Source organism: Rissa tridactyla, chromosome 7 (assembly GCF_028500815.1).
Source record: "Rissa tridactyla isolate bRisTri1 chromosome 7, bRisTri1.patW.cur.20221130, whole genome shotgun sequence".
In the NCBI taxonomy this organism is placed as follows: domain Eukaryota; kingdom Metazoa; phylum Chordata; class Aves; order Charadriiformes; family Laridae; genus Rissa; species Rissa tridactyla.
Window position 1 is genome coordinate 56,682,855 of NC_071472.1, and position 16,343 is coordinate 56,699,197.

The 16,343-nt window shown below is 43.0% G+C and overlaps 1 protein-coding gene across 1 annotated transcript in view; it reads right to left on the reverse strand.

Annotated features, from left to right (window-relative positions):
• The window catches only part of MYBBP1A (MYB binding protein 1a), a 62,023-nt gene extending 45,680 nt beyond the window's left edge, over positions 1–16,343 (reverse strand). Inside the window, exons 1-17 of the mRNA XM_054209612.1 lie at positions 16,152–16,343; positions 15,888–15,983; positions 14,459–14,542; positions 13,995–14,069; positions 13,451–13,558; positions 12,222–12,412; positions 11,783–11,950; positions 10,309–10,426; positions 7,696–7,985; positions 6,690–6,797; positions 5,157–5,282; positions 4,188–4,391; positions 3,490–3,598; positions 2,999–3,086; positions 1,736–1,887; positions 921–1,010; positions 125–265 (exon numbers count right to left, since the gene is read on the reverse strand). Of these exons, the coding sequence (XP_054065587.1) occupies positions 125–265; positions 921–1,010; positions 1,736–1,887; positions 2,999–3,086; positions 3,490–3,598; positions 4,188–4,391; positions 5,157–5,282; positions 6,690–6,797; positions 7,696–7,985; positions 10,309–10,426; positions 11,783–11,950; positions 12,222–12,412; positions 13,451–13,558; positions 13,995–14,069; positions 14,459–14,542; positions 15,888–15,983; positions 16,152–16,319 (2,316 nt within the window). The 5' untranslated portion in view covers positions 16,320–16,343. The remainder of the gene's footprint in view (positions 1–124; positions 266–920; positions 1,011–1,735; positions 1,888–2,998; positions 3,087–3,489; positions 3,599–4,187; positions 4,392–5,156; positions 5,283–6,689; positions 6,798–7,695; positions 7,986–10,308; positions 10,427–11,782; positions 11,951–12,221; positions 12,413–13,450; positions 13,559–13,994; positions 14,070–14,458; positions 14,543–15,887; positions 15,984–16,151) is intronic.

Consider the following 16,343-nt stretch of genomic DNA (forward strand, 5'->3'; position numbering starts at 1 on the left):
AAATGCCCTACAAAGATGACTGCCAGGGTTATCACTGCATGGGCTCAGACCCATGGGTATTAGATAATCTTTCACTACCCCAAACCTCCTGGTATCTGTATCAAGGTAGGCAGTGAAAACGTACCAATGCATTCCCTGCTTGGAGAACATTCATCAGCTGACTACGAAAATCATCATCAACTTCTTCATTCTTTTCTTCGTCTCCACTGTCATTCTCTTCCTCAGAGTCATCTTCATCTGAGGAGTCCTCACTTCCTTCCTTGTCCTGAGGAAGAAAAATTCATCTCCTGACCCCGCTGTTCTTCAAGCCCTACTCAATTCTCAGGTGTTTAGAAATAAAAACTCAAGCCTCCCCTCACCCCACTGCTTCCAGCCCTCAGATTCAGGTAAAGACACCTCAGATAATGAGATACCAGATCTTCACAAAAGCTAAAGGCAGAACATAATACAGACTTCTCTGTCATATTAAATAAGTATCAAAAAGAAGCTTCCAAGGAACATCTGAAGTAACAGCCCCAATCTGACTCTCCTTTCTGCTAATGCTTGTAATGCTTTGTGACTCAAATCTCTACAGTTCTTAAAACCCAAGATCTTGAATTCAGATGGCTGTGCATCACAGCAACAATTCAGTCTGTGGCTGCAGAGGCCTGTGCTAATTTCAGAATGCAGTCATTTGCTTTCAGGAAGTCATCTATTCAAACAGCCATACCTACAACAGTGTTTTCTTCAAGGCCAAGAGACCAATAAACATGCACTTCCAACAAGCCATTTGTACGCTGCACTTTTAAAATAAATCTTAATAGACATTTTACTCAACAGAGAAATGCAACTCCATCTATTACCACAGATCAGGAGAAACATTATTTTTAAACAGTGAAGGTTTGAAGAGTATTTGTCACTGGCGATGGCATATCAATTACCATGTCATGTGCAGATTTGATCTTTTTGTTTGATTCTTCCATCACAATAACAGCACTTTCTTCATTTTGCTCCTGGTACGGGTCGAGAACCTGAAAAAAGTGGGACTTGTTTTTTCAGCGTTTTGTTTTGGATGTATTTCTTGTGTACAACAGACAGGAATTTCGGCACAGTAAGCCAGCTGAATAATGAAACAGTACGTAAGGGCATTCTACTTTCTGGCTTATAATATCATGTTTGTTAATATGCCAAGTTCTGTCTATAAGAAACAAAAGAGGTGGAGAGAAAAGACTGGTGACATCACACATTTTGATTTGTTACAAAGGAAGTATTAGATTCATCATATACAGTACCTGACAGCCCATCTTTGCAACCCACATATTACTCTCTCAGAAGATACCACCTTACTCAGTGGTACGACCAATTCGGATTTTCAGTGTCGCTTATTTTTAGCGCCTCTATGCTTAGCCTTTCTAGGAAAAAGAAGTTGTTACCATTTATACTCACATATAAAATCTACCAGCTATATAAACTGACCCAGAAATTTCATCAGCCTAAAACTACCAAAGAATACAGCTTCAAGTTAGCAGATCTCAGGTTCCCATAAAAAAACCCAAACAAATAATAAAAATAACTAACTAACTAAATAAAAAACAAAAACCACCTCTCTGTAAGATACATTTAAAATTCAGTAGCACACATTGCCAGACACTTTCTAAATCAAGGAGGCTTTTATTTAACCACAAAATAGAGACATGCTTGTATATCTGTTAAGGACCAGACAGGCAAACAGCACAATGCCCTGCTAGTTACTTACATCCAGGATCAGCTGCAAGCCCCGCTTTGTCAGATTAGGGCATATCCGTAAAAACACGCTCCTGGAAATCCGACGTATGAGTAGGCTGGGCTGGGCAAGGAGGGAAAGAATGATTTCCACCATCACCTCAACCCATCCTGGCTCTGCATTGTCTGCACAGGGACAAACAATGACAAGAAGAGGTAAAAACACTGCACTAGCACATAAATAACAGACTGCACAAAAATTCACCAAGGAAAAGATAATAGCCCTTCTACCTGACTATTAGAAGTACTCATTTGGCAACACAGACCAGAAATAATCGATTGTGAAGCTGAAGATTGTAGCTGTATTGAAAGGCTACTAACCATAGTGAGAAACATGCCTGAAACCGTCTTTAGGCCACTGCAAAGCCTCACCAGATAACAAAACCTACTATTCATTAAATCATTACCCAGACTAGCAGTTCTGCAAATCATGCAACACCTACTTGGCCACATTAAAACAATCAGCAGCTAGTCAGCAAAAGTATATACATTTTATAGTGTTTTCAATGAAATCAGGAGTCACAGCAGCCCATGAAAAGTACTGACATTTGAAACCGGTCCATTAGTGCAAAAGTCTGTGAATCTTGATCTACATAAAACCAAGCCACCACAGAATTACAGCTTTATTTTCACAGCACCCTCAAATTCACACAGATATTTAAAGAGAACAAGACCGTAGTTAGAGAGGAAGTCAAAAGACCAAGGTTCTGTCCTGGTTGAGTTACAACCTAGCTCCGCAGGCCCTAAACGAGGACAAGCCTAAATCAGCGAACAGGCTGTACCTACACACAGGACACACTTAGTTTGCCCTGAACTTGAGCTCTGAAAGTAGCAAGTTTCAGGCTTGCCAGCTATTAGGAGAGCCCACAGCTTTGCCTTGGCAGATAGATACCACCACTTCAGGCAAGCTCTTGGCCAGCACAGAACAAGGACTCAAAGAGAGTGAACTCCCTTGGACACTGCTCATATGAACAATGGCCAGCTCTGAAGCCCACCTACCCTCTAACAGGCACACAGGCAGGAACACAACCCACTGAGGATGCGGAGAGAGAGCTGGAGCAAGAGACAAGACATTTAGAAAGACAAGGAAAGAGAATGAAGGAGAAGAGATTCTCCTGGGGATAAGTGCATCAAGACAGAACCGATGCAGTCAGAATGCTTCACTGAACTGCCATCTTCTGTCTTTTGACAGACCGTTAAAAATTCCACTCCAGTTCTTTCTGCAGGAAGGACTCACCAGCCTTTTTCTTCTTAGGTTCTTTGCTGAATGCCCTCTCTGTGCAGTTCAGAAGGTCACTCAGAACATCCATTGTTTCAGATGGATCCTGTTTGATCACAAGCAGACAGTAAACACCCTCTCTGAATTCCCCACTACCAACAACAACAGACAGAATATACCCCAAATCTAAGTACCTCTCTAAATAGGTACAGATATTAAAATCAGCTACTACAACCCCTTTGCAGAAGGAAATATGAATCTAAGTAAAAATCGCTCCGCTCAACAGCAAATCAAAGGCAAAAACAATGCTCAGGCCAAGCTTTGCCCTTGCGAGTTGTCTACGGTCAGTGTAAGAATGACAGTTTATTAGCTGCCAATTGCCCATTTCTAGAAGCCAGAGGCTGTGAAAGGTTAAATCTCTGAACACAAAGAAACTCTCCAGCTCAGTGTTCAGAAAGCCCAGCTATCAGCCCATTTTATGTCACTCAAATATGCTTCAGAGGTCTTACCTTGAAAAGATGAATGGCCATTAAAAGCAGAAGTTGCTGGAAAGCAACGACTTTGGCACTATCTGATTTATTTTCCTTCTTCTGCAGATTCTTCACAGACTGAAGTGTTCTGAAGAAAGAAACCCTTCTGAGTCTTTCACAATCACAGCAGCAAATCCTCTCTTATGATCAGACTAAAAACATGACCAAATCTGTAATACTATTTTCTGTACTTAACATTTAATTTCTTGAACTTGGGCATACATATAGTATACCATCTTAACCCAACAATAGTTATCTCACCTTGTGTGGCTTATAAAAACCTCTGCACTTGGGCATGGGCAAGATTCCTAATACTACAGACAAGGCACAGATCTTTATGGGAAATCAAGCTCAGAAAAGAGCACCAGAAAAGAGTCACTGAGAAATTAGTGTGGGCATTATTAGGGGAAAAGATCAGCAGAGTTAAAATCATGTTCGTGAGAGGGATTATGAGCAAAAACAGAAAAGGACACAGCCACCCACACATACCTAACACACAGAAGGAACAGAAAGAAAGGAACGAGGTAATGAGAGAAAGGCATCTTGAAATCCAGGTGCAGGATACTCAAAGGGAATAAATGGAACTGCCACCTCTGTGAAATGGCTCTGCTACAGCAGCCGGAACAACAGCAGGAGGATAAGAGAACACAATTTCTCTTTTACTGGCCAAATCTCACCTCTCCCAGGCATCCCTCTGTTCCTTGGTTAAAGGCTTCACAGCTTTGACATGCACACTGGAAAGCAGCTCGTTGGCATACTCAACAAGGAGATAGATCCACAGCTTCCCGTCTGCAGTCACACCATGGATGTGCTTTTCCCTCAAGGCTGCAGCCTTCGCTGTATCCCCCAAAACAGTCAAGATGTTTAAAGTATTAAGCATCCTGCAAAGAAAAACAGCCAGCACGTTACCGTCAGAGGAACCAGACAACCTCCTCACACTGTCCAAAATAACACCCACCAGTAGAGTGCTCTCATCCCAGAGCTCTGGTCACTCATTGCAACCCAGACTCACAGGGCCTAAGTTTCAACCCATGCTTGTATCCAAGCACAGTAATGTATAGCTCATTGTCTTGGTGTCCCCAAGCATACCTGGTGCCCCCAAGGACACAGACTACTATTCTCAGTTGTTTCCCATTCTGTGTCCCACCATGTCCTCTGCCTTCCCTCTATTGAGGCTCGAGCACCAGCTTCAGCAGTCACCTAAAAGCATCTTTCCACCTCCCTTACTACAGGGAGGACTGCAGAGCCATCAGCAGCTCACATGCAGAGCAGACAGAAAGCCAACAGCAACCCTCACAACCCCACCACCTCTCTCTTGGGTCTTTCCACTTCTAGCTTGCAACAGAGGCAGTGGAAACCTTATGAGAAAAAGCAGTCTGAGCTCAACTCCACACCTACCTGATCATCATAAACATACTCAGCACTTTTGCCATGTAAAATTATGTTTTTATTGTACAAAACAAGGATCTTTAGGAAATCCATCTAGGATCTCCTTAAAAAAAGCCATTCCCTACTCCTGGAGTCAAACAAATGCTACAATAGAAGCTCACAATCCCAAACCTCTTGCTCTGCCCTTTGTAGGCTGATCTTATCCTCAGGATAAAAGAGAAATTTCCAAGCTTAGGGCGTGCAAGGAAAATCCTTACCCAAAGAGGTAGTTTTCTGCCACTGAATGAAACTGTTCATCTAGAGGCTTTGCTGGAAGGACATTTGCCTCATGTATTTGCGCAGTCTTTTTCTTAGCCTCAAAGAAAGCATGGAAGAAGCAAAACCTAGAATGGATGGAAACAAGGACAAAATTAAGAGCCAGCTCGGTCATATCAAAGCAAAAACAATCCACGTGTGCAAACCAAACAGCGCCAGATATTGACCACATTTTTATTCAAGGACCTCTGTGCACTAAAAAAAGAAATCACTATTTATAAGATGACCCTTTTCTCAAAGCACACAGGGTGAAGAAGACAGAAGGATGCTAAGGATTTCACAAAAGTGAAATGCCAATACTTGACACCACACAATACAATACTCAGACTGTCAGATGTGGGTCATATTCGGGTCATATTCTCCAAGACTTTTAAACTCACAGATAAATACTTATTAAGATCCGATGCAAAGATTACAAGTAATATTGTCCTGGTTTGAGGTAAAACAGAACCAATTTTCTGATTTGTAATTTTGCTTTTTAGCTGGGCCTCTTCTAACTGACTGAAGTCTGAAATTAACAGCATATTGTTCAGAAACTGTTCACTCTCGGAGTGGTAAGACCTGATTATACCAAGGAATGGTGCGCACAGAGGCTCTTGCTTATACTTATTGCTATAACAACCAAGGTCAGCTAACTTCGTTGTTTTGCCCTGTTAGAGGGTCAGAAGCGGAGAAGCGTAGAGGGGTCCCACCCGCAGGGAGGAGCAGACGGGACAGGTGACCTCAAACTGACCAACAGTGTATTCCATCCCATCTGCATCACGCTCAGTATAAAAGCTGAGGGATCAAAGGGGCAACGCTGCTCTGGCTCGCTCTTTCTTCAATGGCAAACGTCTGAGGAGGGCCCTGTCTGTTCGTCTGCCTTTGATCCCAATCTGATCACTCCTGACTCTAGTTCTGGAATTCAGCTCCTGTCCTGTCGCTGACTCCAGTCTGGGACTTTCCCCTGTGTCTGCTGCTGATGCGATCATCATCCTGGGAGCTGGATACGGTTTTGTATATATTGTATACTTTTTTTCCTTTAATTTTTATTATTCTATTATTATTTACTATTCTCTTATTTATTATTATTTTCATTAAAGTAGTTTAGTTCTTTTTCTAAACTCGTAAATCTCCTTATCTCTTCCTCTCCTTTCTGAGGGGGAGGGGACATCTGTTGTTTTGATTGGCCAATCCAGCCAAAACCAGGACAAGTATCTTCCAGCAGTCTAGGTAAACAGGAACCTAAAATTTACTAAAAACAAATGGAACTAAGGTGATTTTAAGTGCCTGAACTACTTATGACAGGAGTTGGTCCAAATTTGCAGATGGTATTTTGAAAACAGAACCTAGTCTCCTAAATGATTTATGTTATGGAATATTTCCACTACTTAATTTGCCTAGTGTCACAGGGACAGATTACTTTGAATACTGATATAGAGCTAAACAGAATTATTCCAACCACATGTGGCATTAAGTCTTTAATTCATCCTCACCTGGAAACGTCCATCACAAGGTGCTCTTCTTTCTCCACTGGACTTTCAATGATACTACAAAGTCGGAGCATGATCCATTTTCTTAATCGAACAATCTTATGGTGTGCTCTTTCGATAAGGAAGAGGACACAATCAGTAGTTTGAACACTATCGCGAAATAAACACAAACCACGCAATCCACTACAGCAAGAGGTGACTTTCAGATATTTAGAGGCTTCACACTAATGGTGACAAAGTTATTTAGTAAGAAAGCAACAGGCACATAATAGAAGAGGTAATTTCCCCAAGGTCGCTTTTTACTATGCAAAAGACAGTCTATTTACCCCATTGAGGTACTGCAGTTTAGCAAAAAGCACTTCAAGAATTGCAGTAGTCGGTAGAGTAACAGCCTACTTCTTCCTTGGAAGAGGCCTCCACAAGTAACTTGGTACCCACAGCACCAAGCTGTAGCTCTTCAGCCAGCAGCAGTGCCAAAGAGGATGGAACTTTCTCTTGGGAAGTTTTTCGAGCTAGAAATTGCTACAAATGCCTCGCAAGGATATATGTATTTACAGGCTACTCTTGAGACATGGAAGTGAGTGATTTGCTCTGGGCCAAGGAGATGACAGCACTCAGGCCAGTTTAATAGTCAGATAAAAGGGATGCAAAATTCCTACAAAGACCTGAGAGTCTGTATTAAAAAAGGAAGCCACTGGAGATTTCTGCCAAAGGAGCTGTCAGGGCTAGAAAGACAAGAGAAAAGGCTTTGGTCATCCAGTCTGCTTTGGTCAGGCTGGCTGGTTCTCACCACGTTTCCTCCTATTTGCAGAATTTAATTGTGGCCCAGCAAAAGAGTCAGATGCTGGGGCTAAACCTTCTGGGACAGAAAAAACAGAATAGATGACAATTGTCAACTCATGGCAAAAGAACCAGCTAACGTTGGCCATCCAAACCAGACTTCACACAGGCAGCAACTCTAACCACAAAACAGAAAGAGAAGAGGAAGGTGTATGATCTATACACTCACATGTTTACGTTTTCCTGGTTCTGCTTTTGCCAGTTACTTGAGAAGTCTAAACAACAGTCCAAGTCTGGCCTGAGGAACATGTCTTTGAGCCAGTCAACGTATTTTTGCAATGCCACTGGCTGAAGGTGTTTGACTACCCTGGAAGAGCCAGAAAACACTGGACTGCCCTGGTTGGTGAGAGTAGAGAAGCCGATTATCACTGCCAGCTGCCTCTCCGGGTCATCACAGCTGTTCAGAAATTCATCTATATACGTTTCCATCTCTGGAGCAAACTTAGATCGCTTTGGAAGCTGAAAAACATGGCCAAACAAGCAGGTTAGGAATCTCACACTGAGTGTCGGTGTCTTTATAAGTACAAATCACTTTACAGATTTGACTGCAATAAGTAAATTAGAGTCATGTGCCTGAACATTTGTCATAAGGCATACAGCAGGTCATCAAATTCACCTCAGGGTCTTCCTCATATAGGAGCAACTACTGTAAGGAACCACAGAAACCTATCATGTACCAGCTTCAACCCTTTAATTTGGACCTTCACAAACAGTCAAGCTTCAGCAGGCTGGACCACATGCTGGCCAGTGCAGCTAAGCTCCTAGGCTGATCAGCTCTTATTTTGAATAAAAGCCTAGGACGTTTCTCACATCATCTGCCTTAGACTTTCCCTCGATTTGGAAACTCCCCCACATCAATTCCAGTCTCAATTCCCTGGAGCCTGCTGACCTACAGTGGGTAGAACAAATCCCACCTCCTCTCCCTGGTGTCTCAGAAGTGTTGAGGCATTCTGAAAGGTGGGGGAGTTGACACGTTTAACCTAAAAACTATATCCTGAAGTGTTGTTGTTTTCTCCTATCCTCAGTCCTGCCACTGATCCACGAGCCATCCACCAGTACATGTCCCATCTCACCATACATTCAATTTCCTTATGTTCTTTCATAGCCCTCAGTATTCAATCCTACTCTTTTGTTATGGAAAAAAACAAAAGCATAACTGAAGAAATCTCAAAGAGGGCAAGCTGTGGCTTCATTCCAAAAATGCACTGCAACTTTCGTAAATTAATAAAACAACTTGTTTGCTATAGTGTCATGATCCCAGTGACCTGGTAGGAACAGAAACAGTAATGAAAGTCTAGGGAAAACTGTTCTTTTAAATAAAGGGGCTATAAATTCCTAATTAACTACAAATCCATCCAATTATAACATAAATATCCATACCCCTGCACGAAATCTCACACAAAACACAACTTAGCAAGTTTCTGCTTCTGCTGTTGGAGAACTCAATACTTGTGCACCAGTATGAAAGCTGGAAGAAAAACTCCAGGAGAGATTGCTGTAATTAGGCTAATAACTCACAACACGGGTTTCAACAATCATCTCTCAAAAAAAGCAAATCAAGTACTTTGGCTCCCCTGTTGAAAAAAGTGGATTCAGGAAAATAACTGTCAGTAAATATCAGACTCAAGCTTTGTCTAGTTCCATCTCCAACAACAACTGGAACCCCATAAGACAGTACAAGATAACAGTGTTTGCTTTCCAAAACAAATAACTGGTGTCAAGGAAGAAAACGAACCCACAGAAACAACACCAACAAATTAAAACTAAGATTTTCTCTACTTCCTCATCATCAACAATATTAGGGGTTTCTCTTTCCATTTAGTCAATCATTGTCTTCAGTGGATTTGTACGTTTCAGACAGGAATTAAATTAACAAATTTTTTGATGTACATGGAAGAACACAGCCTAATTCACTGTGGAACAAGCATAAAAAACAAGAAACAGGAAAACAACTAAGTCAGTGGATAAACATAGAGAAAGTTGGTCCATACAGGGAGGCACCACAATAAGCATTATTTTCAGAGCAAACACGCGCATCTATTGCTGCTTTGATACCAGATCAGAAAGACTGCAAAGTCCTATTCCTCCCAAGAGAAAGCAATGATTTTTGGGCCCACATGAGGAGGCTTAGGATTATGTTACCACAAAAAGCCAAGCCAAAGCCTATTTTTATCAGTATTCCCCTTTTATTCTTCTTCCCTTTATTGCAGGGCTGTGTTGTTTGCTGGCTTCCCAGGAGGAAAGGAGAAAGAGGCGTTCCAAAATCCAATTCCCAAATAAAATTTGTGCTTAAACCTCAGATGTGATTATTGAAACAAGCACCCAACATAGAGAAAGGCATGAGTTGTCCCTTTTTGCCTCTGCCTTCAAATGTTCCTGCAACACCCAGCACAATGACAGACAAAAAGGACTTTCTGGACACAAAATCAAAAGCACTGTTAAAGAATGACATATCACACTGTCAATATGCTGAGGGCTGCCCTTCCTCTGCTTCCCCCATCGTTAGAACTGTCTCAGCAACATCAATGAAAGCAAGTAGGTCAGTGCTGAACAGTTTCAAAACTCTTAAAAAGTCTGAATGAAAAACAGGCAAACAGGCAATGGTGATTAAACAGTCTATACTCAGCCCACTGCAACCAGTAGTATAACCTTAGAGTCCAAGGTCTAAAATTACATAAACTTCTTTATAGAAGACAATGTGAAACTAGAAAGCAGGGCAGAGAGGACTTCTGCTCAGGATGGGGTCTTTAGCCCTGAACACGCGTACTTTCAGAAGACCTACCTGTCTCGTTACCACGTGTTCTCCATAGTGTTGCATCACCTTCCCTTTGAGAACTATCTGTAGCTGATCCAGAGACAACAAGGGGAGAGCACTTCCCAGCAACCGGTAGCACATATAACTGAGTGGAAACAAAGAAGATTCCCTCAGGTAGAGGCACAGCAGTAAAGCCACACACAAGGGTGAGAGACAGAGAAGAAGCGGTGGGGCAGGCCACATGGAGCATGCAGGAAGGCAGAAGTCAAAAACTCATGGATCCTGTCTTCAAAAATCCTACTGCCCAAAGCATTTCTTCTGACTGGTATAGCTGCTGAGATCTCTCCCCGTAGCAGGTCCTCCGCTGTCTAGAAAAAGATGAGTCCTCACCAGCAGTTCCTTCCTTGATCCACCTTCTGGATCTCTTCTCCCCACATATTTATTTCCACACTCCTAATACAAACTTAGTTTTGACTAAGCAAATTTACTTAGTTTTGACAGCAACTTGCTGTCAAATTTGATCAGAATTGCCCTATGGGCTCAGGAGTTATTAGATGGACAGCACCAGCCTCGTTTCTGCAGGAAATCAGGCTAAAAAAGCAACACTGTTGAGCATACAAAGGGTATTTTCAGACATACCCAAGCCAAGTAAAACAAGACTTAAACTGCTCAGACTTTGAAAATGGTCTCCTTTCACTGTTAGACTCATGTAATATATTAAGGAAATGTTTTGTAGGTGCACCTCTACAACTTTTAAACTCTTGATGTAAGAAAGATTTAAACCTGGCCACAGACTGCCTTGCTATAGCCCAAATTAAATTATGCTCCCGCAAAACACTCACAGATTTGTATTCCAGATTTTGCAGCATTTTTACACAGCATGAGTCTCAACAGACAACTTGAATAATCCTACTAGGACACAGTATTAGACTTGAAAAAGGAGCTGAAATAGTTCTTGGTATGATGTCAGCGACAGCCATATCCTACTTAAAAACACAGACCATGTCAGAATCCAAACACATCCAGGCATTTTAATTCAGTCCATCCCACAAAGCACAAGTCCAGCAGTGTTAGACACGGATTTCAGAACTAGGGTTTGTTCACACAGGAGCTGGCCTCTTAAATCACACAGACAAAGTCCAATGACTCTCCCTCTCAACCACTTAGAAAGGGACAGTAGAGCTCCTCTGACAAGTCTTGCAGGAGCAATCTATAGATTTAAGACACCTCTGTGCCCAATGAGGCGCATCACCTTTATGTGCCGTCCTAGTTAAATTTCACCCAATTTGTTATATGTCACAATTCTAAGAGAAATCTTACTAACTCCTAGATTTAGGCTCCCTGTAGTTTCTCATGAACATCTAAATAACCAAAAGCAAGTGTTCTGACATTCTTCGTGAGAAACCATATGCCATTCTACCACCGGGCAGCAGCAGAAAGAGTGGAGTAAGAAACAGAAGGATAATATGGAAAACAACAAACAATGCGTCTTAAAACAAACCTCACAGGTCCCGATTTCTCCTTCAACAGCCCATCCTCTACACCTTCTTTCCAGAACAGTTCAAAGGCATCTTCCTTCAGTGAAACTTGTAGCAAATCAAATGCTACGTTGGGCAATTTCTTGTCCTCCTTCTCAGACTTGGCAACGCTTTGCAGAAGCTCTACTAGTCTAGAAGAAGAAAGAAAATAATGCGAGAAATCTGGCCTGGAAGGGGACTGCTGAAGGCCATATTCATCCTGCTGAAGGACAAAGAACATTTCCTGAGCACTGGAAATGAGAGTGCTATAATTTAGGAACCTGCACAACAGTTAGCGCCTAACCCTTAAAAACACCTGGAGTGGCAAATACAGGGAGGTATGAGAATGAAAGCCACATTTCTCTCACTGCTAGCCAAGAGACCGAGAATGTTGCATTTAATGCTCCTTATTTAAGAACTTACCTGGGAATATTTTCCTCATTTACAACAGTAGATGAGCCAAAGAGCTTCTTGAGGTTTTGAGGCTTCAGAACGCCAGGGAATTTCCGTATGCCCACAAGCAAAAGGTGCAGGTTATCTGGGGATGTGAAGGCTGATGCGAGGTCACTTTGCAAGATGCCAAACAGAACCTCCTCAAACACAGTCTCAGGAACCTAGACAGGAATGAAGGCGAGAGCATATGAGAAACATCTGAGGGCATCTGACTAACTTGCTGTGTAGTATATTAAAATACCTGCATTGTAGGGCATTTTACTAAAAGCTTGCATTGTTCTAGAAACTTTAGAAATAGTCTTTATGGTGAAACAACCAAAAATAAATAATGGATGTGTCCAGTACTGCCATACAGTCCCCAGGTGCTTAGCCATGTGCAGTAGGAGAATATGTTGTCATCAGATACCAATTCTGGTCAACTGATTCCAGCTGCAATTGTTCTCTTGCTGTCCGACTGCTCCTGTCTGTAAAGCCGTTCAGCCCAGGGAGGAGGATACACTCTTGTATTAGCTTTTAATTATATTTCCCAAAAATAAGTTACTTGTTTCAATAGGACTTGCTGGTAAACAACTGTGTTCAATGGTTTTAGAGAAAACTGGATCCCATGTTTTCATCAATAAAATAAGAAATGCACAAAACCTGCTTTAATTTATAAAGACTGGCTTCAAAATACATTTAAACCTAACATCAAGGCTAAATGACCCATGTAAAAACATTATTAAATTTTGATTTAACACTGACTACAAACAATATCCACAAAAAATAAGGAAAGTGTAAATGAACTCTCTGCTTTTACTACATACTCAGAGTTCCTTTACTCCATGTCTCTACATCCTTTCACTCCCAACAGCCCAAAGTTCAACCTTAGGCCCAGGTTTGATGCCTGAAAAAAAGTTTTGCTGTCCAGAGTTTTCAGCATACTTCTATTCAAAAGAACACAGCACCTAATGTACCACCCAAGCAAGTCAACTGGGAAAAAACAGGCTATGGGGTTGTCCATAACGAACTCAAACTAAGCTAAACCAGAGCATCCTTCCCCGAATAAGAGCATCTGTCCACAGATAAAACAGAAAACGGCTCCCACAGTTTAAACTCACTCTTCCACACACACACCCTTTTAACTACAAACAAACTAAAGAAAAAGCAGTCCCCAAAGCAAAGTCCTCCCTCCTCCCAACCACCACATGCTGTGGCTATACCTCAGAGATGATGTCAATAACAGTTTTGCGAGGGAGATCTCTGAGGTATGTTTGGTGATGTGCCAGCTGCTGGAGAAGCTGGATGCTCTCCAGCAAAGCTTTCCGGTCCTAGAAAGGAAAGATAAGCCCAAAACAGAGGAAAAACATCAAAGATTAAACTGAAGGCTCAGGTAATAATCCACTCTTGAGACCCTTAGGTCTACTTGTAATAAGAAATCTACACAATTTCTTCATGATAGGCCACTCAACTTTCCCCAAAACAGTGTTTTCTGGCCGTGTATGACAAGAGATCCTTTCCTTCTGGGAAAGGTAGGAACCTCCTGTACTACCTGACACAGTTCCTACGTTCTAATCAGGAAAGGAACAAATGTTTAAAAAGCACAGAAAGCCTATGGATAATGCAAAAGAAATGAACCGAACTTGATGCTTCAAGGGCTATCTCATCCACTGGCCAATGACCCAGCCTTTCTCTCTAGATCCTCTCTCCACTTCAGATAGCCCTAGAACCAGCACTGACAAACAACATTAACAATGGTAATGTTACCTTAACAAGCCGTCCAGATTGAAACAGAGCCATAACTCCAAAAAAGTTTCCAAAAGCAGCATTTTCCACAAGTTTCTGAGAAGGAAAAAAAAAAAAGGGTTAAAAATCCACCTCACCGAGCAGTTAGATTTCACATTCCGCTATAGCTCTGATCAGTGGAACAAGACTGCTGGAAGATCTAGTGTTGAACTACCCTAGACTATCTTTCTAGACTATCTTTCTATAGTTCTAGATAAGAACTATCCTAGACTATCTTTCTATCACACAGATGAATCCCAGCTGAAACAGGGCCAGATGACAGTGTCATCAACTTCCAGTTTTTACAAACATTTCCATTATTTCATTATGGTCGTTTGCCTTAGCAAGAAGCACAAAACTATAGTATCTGGGCACCAAGCTTTCAAAGAAGAGAGAATGGTAAATTTAAACTAGCTGTTGGCCAATGCTGCTATGAGCTGACTCACCTTTTTCACCTTTTCCGGATTGTGTTTTTCTTTTATCTGTTCCAGGACAGTGCACAATGGAATTTCCTCAAAAGCTTGTAAAACCTGAGGAGATGGATGGAATAGCTCAGTTTGCAGTTCTTCCTTTTTATGAAGTTTTATCAAGTTCAGCTGAAATAGAGCTGCACACTTGTTCAGCATAGCAGCAGATGTGCTGCTTTATTAGGCCAGAATTGAAACAACTAGATCAGTAGATGTGTCAGAATAGGAACTAGCGTAGACATAAATATACCTGCTGGTATTCCTTTTTTTTTTTTCCCCTATACATGACTTATCAGGATTACTAATGAGAACATTTTGCTGCAACTGCAAGACCCTGTAACAGAAGCAACGCAACTCTTGATCATGAGCAAGGCCTGATCTAAACAGGAAGAATACAGGCTCATCTGGGCTCCCCGGTTCAAGAGGGACAGGGAACTGCTGGAAAGGGTGCAGCAGAGAGCTACAAAGATGATTAGGGGACTGGAACACCTCTCTTATGAGGAAAGGCTGAGGGATTTGGGTCTCTTCAGTCTGGAAAAAAGACGTCTGAGGGGTGACCTTATCAACACTTATAAATACTTAAAGGGTGGGTGTCAGGAGGATGGGGCCAGGCTCTTTTCAGTGGTGCCCGGGGACAGGACAAGAGGCAATGGGCACAAACTTGAACATAGGAAGTTCCACCTAAACATGAGGAGGAACTTCTTTACCCTGAGGGTGGCAGAGCACTGGAGCGGGCTGCCCAGAGAGGTGGTGGAGTCTCCAACTCTGGAGACATTCAGGACCCACCTGGACGTGTTCCTGTGTAACCTGCTATAGGTGACCCTGCTCTGGCAGGGGGGTTGGACTAGATGATCTCCAGAGGTCCCTTCCAACCCTATGATTCTATGATTCTATGATCTGCATCATCAACTTCCGAGGTGAGATCAGGTCAGACCCCACTGGTGATCCCAACTGCTGAGACTCTGCTATGTTACAGACTCGAACTACAGGGAGATAAAAAAACCTACCTTTGAAATGTGTATTAAAGGGTTGCCTTTTCTGATCTCCCACATAAACAGCCCAACACCAAGAGCAAGTCAATTTTAAGTTACAATAGTTCTAAATGCAGTATATTTGAAAAGGTGGTCAAAGTTTGCAAATTAAGGATGGTTCTTGAGGCAGGAGGGAATTCTGTAGCATAAGCACGATATTGGTATAGCTTATACCTTTGTAAGTGCTTCTAAAAGATACTAGCACCATTTAAAACTGCAGTTTTCCTATGCTTGCTGCATGAGCCTTCTCTGCCACCTGCACGCAGAAGATGCCACATGGGAGCCCTCCAGCCTCCTTACAAGCAGCAAAGCAGACCTCAGGAACTGACCGGGGTGGGTGAGGGGATGGAGAGCGCTCTGCTCTGGGAAATACTCACCTGGGCCAAGGCCAAGCTGAAGCCTGGGCGGGCAGCCTTGCGGGTGGCTCCCAGTCCTTCCACCAGACGCTTGAGGGTGTACTTCAACTCATCGTCCTGAAAAACAGACCCCCAGCTCCGGCGGTGCCCATTGCTCCTCCGAACCCCGCGGGGTTGCCGGGCTCCCCCCGCGGCAAGCCCGGCTGGCGCCCCACCACGCCCCCGCCCGAACCCGCAGCCCCTCCGGCCGCCCGGACCCATCCCCAGTCCCGACCCCCGCCTCACCTTCCTGCCCTCACGCAGGTGCCGCAGGAGGTTCTCGGTGGCCGCTAGCCGCACCTCCTGCTCCGGCCTGGCGATGTCCCAGAAGAAGTCGAGGAAGACGCGGCCCTGCCGCAGTACCCCGCGGGGGTCGGACACCACACCGCTGCCCGGGCCCTCCCGCTCCGCCATGCCGCCGCACGTGGTGCCGCCGCC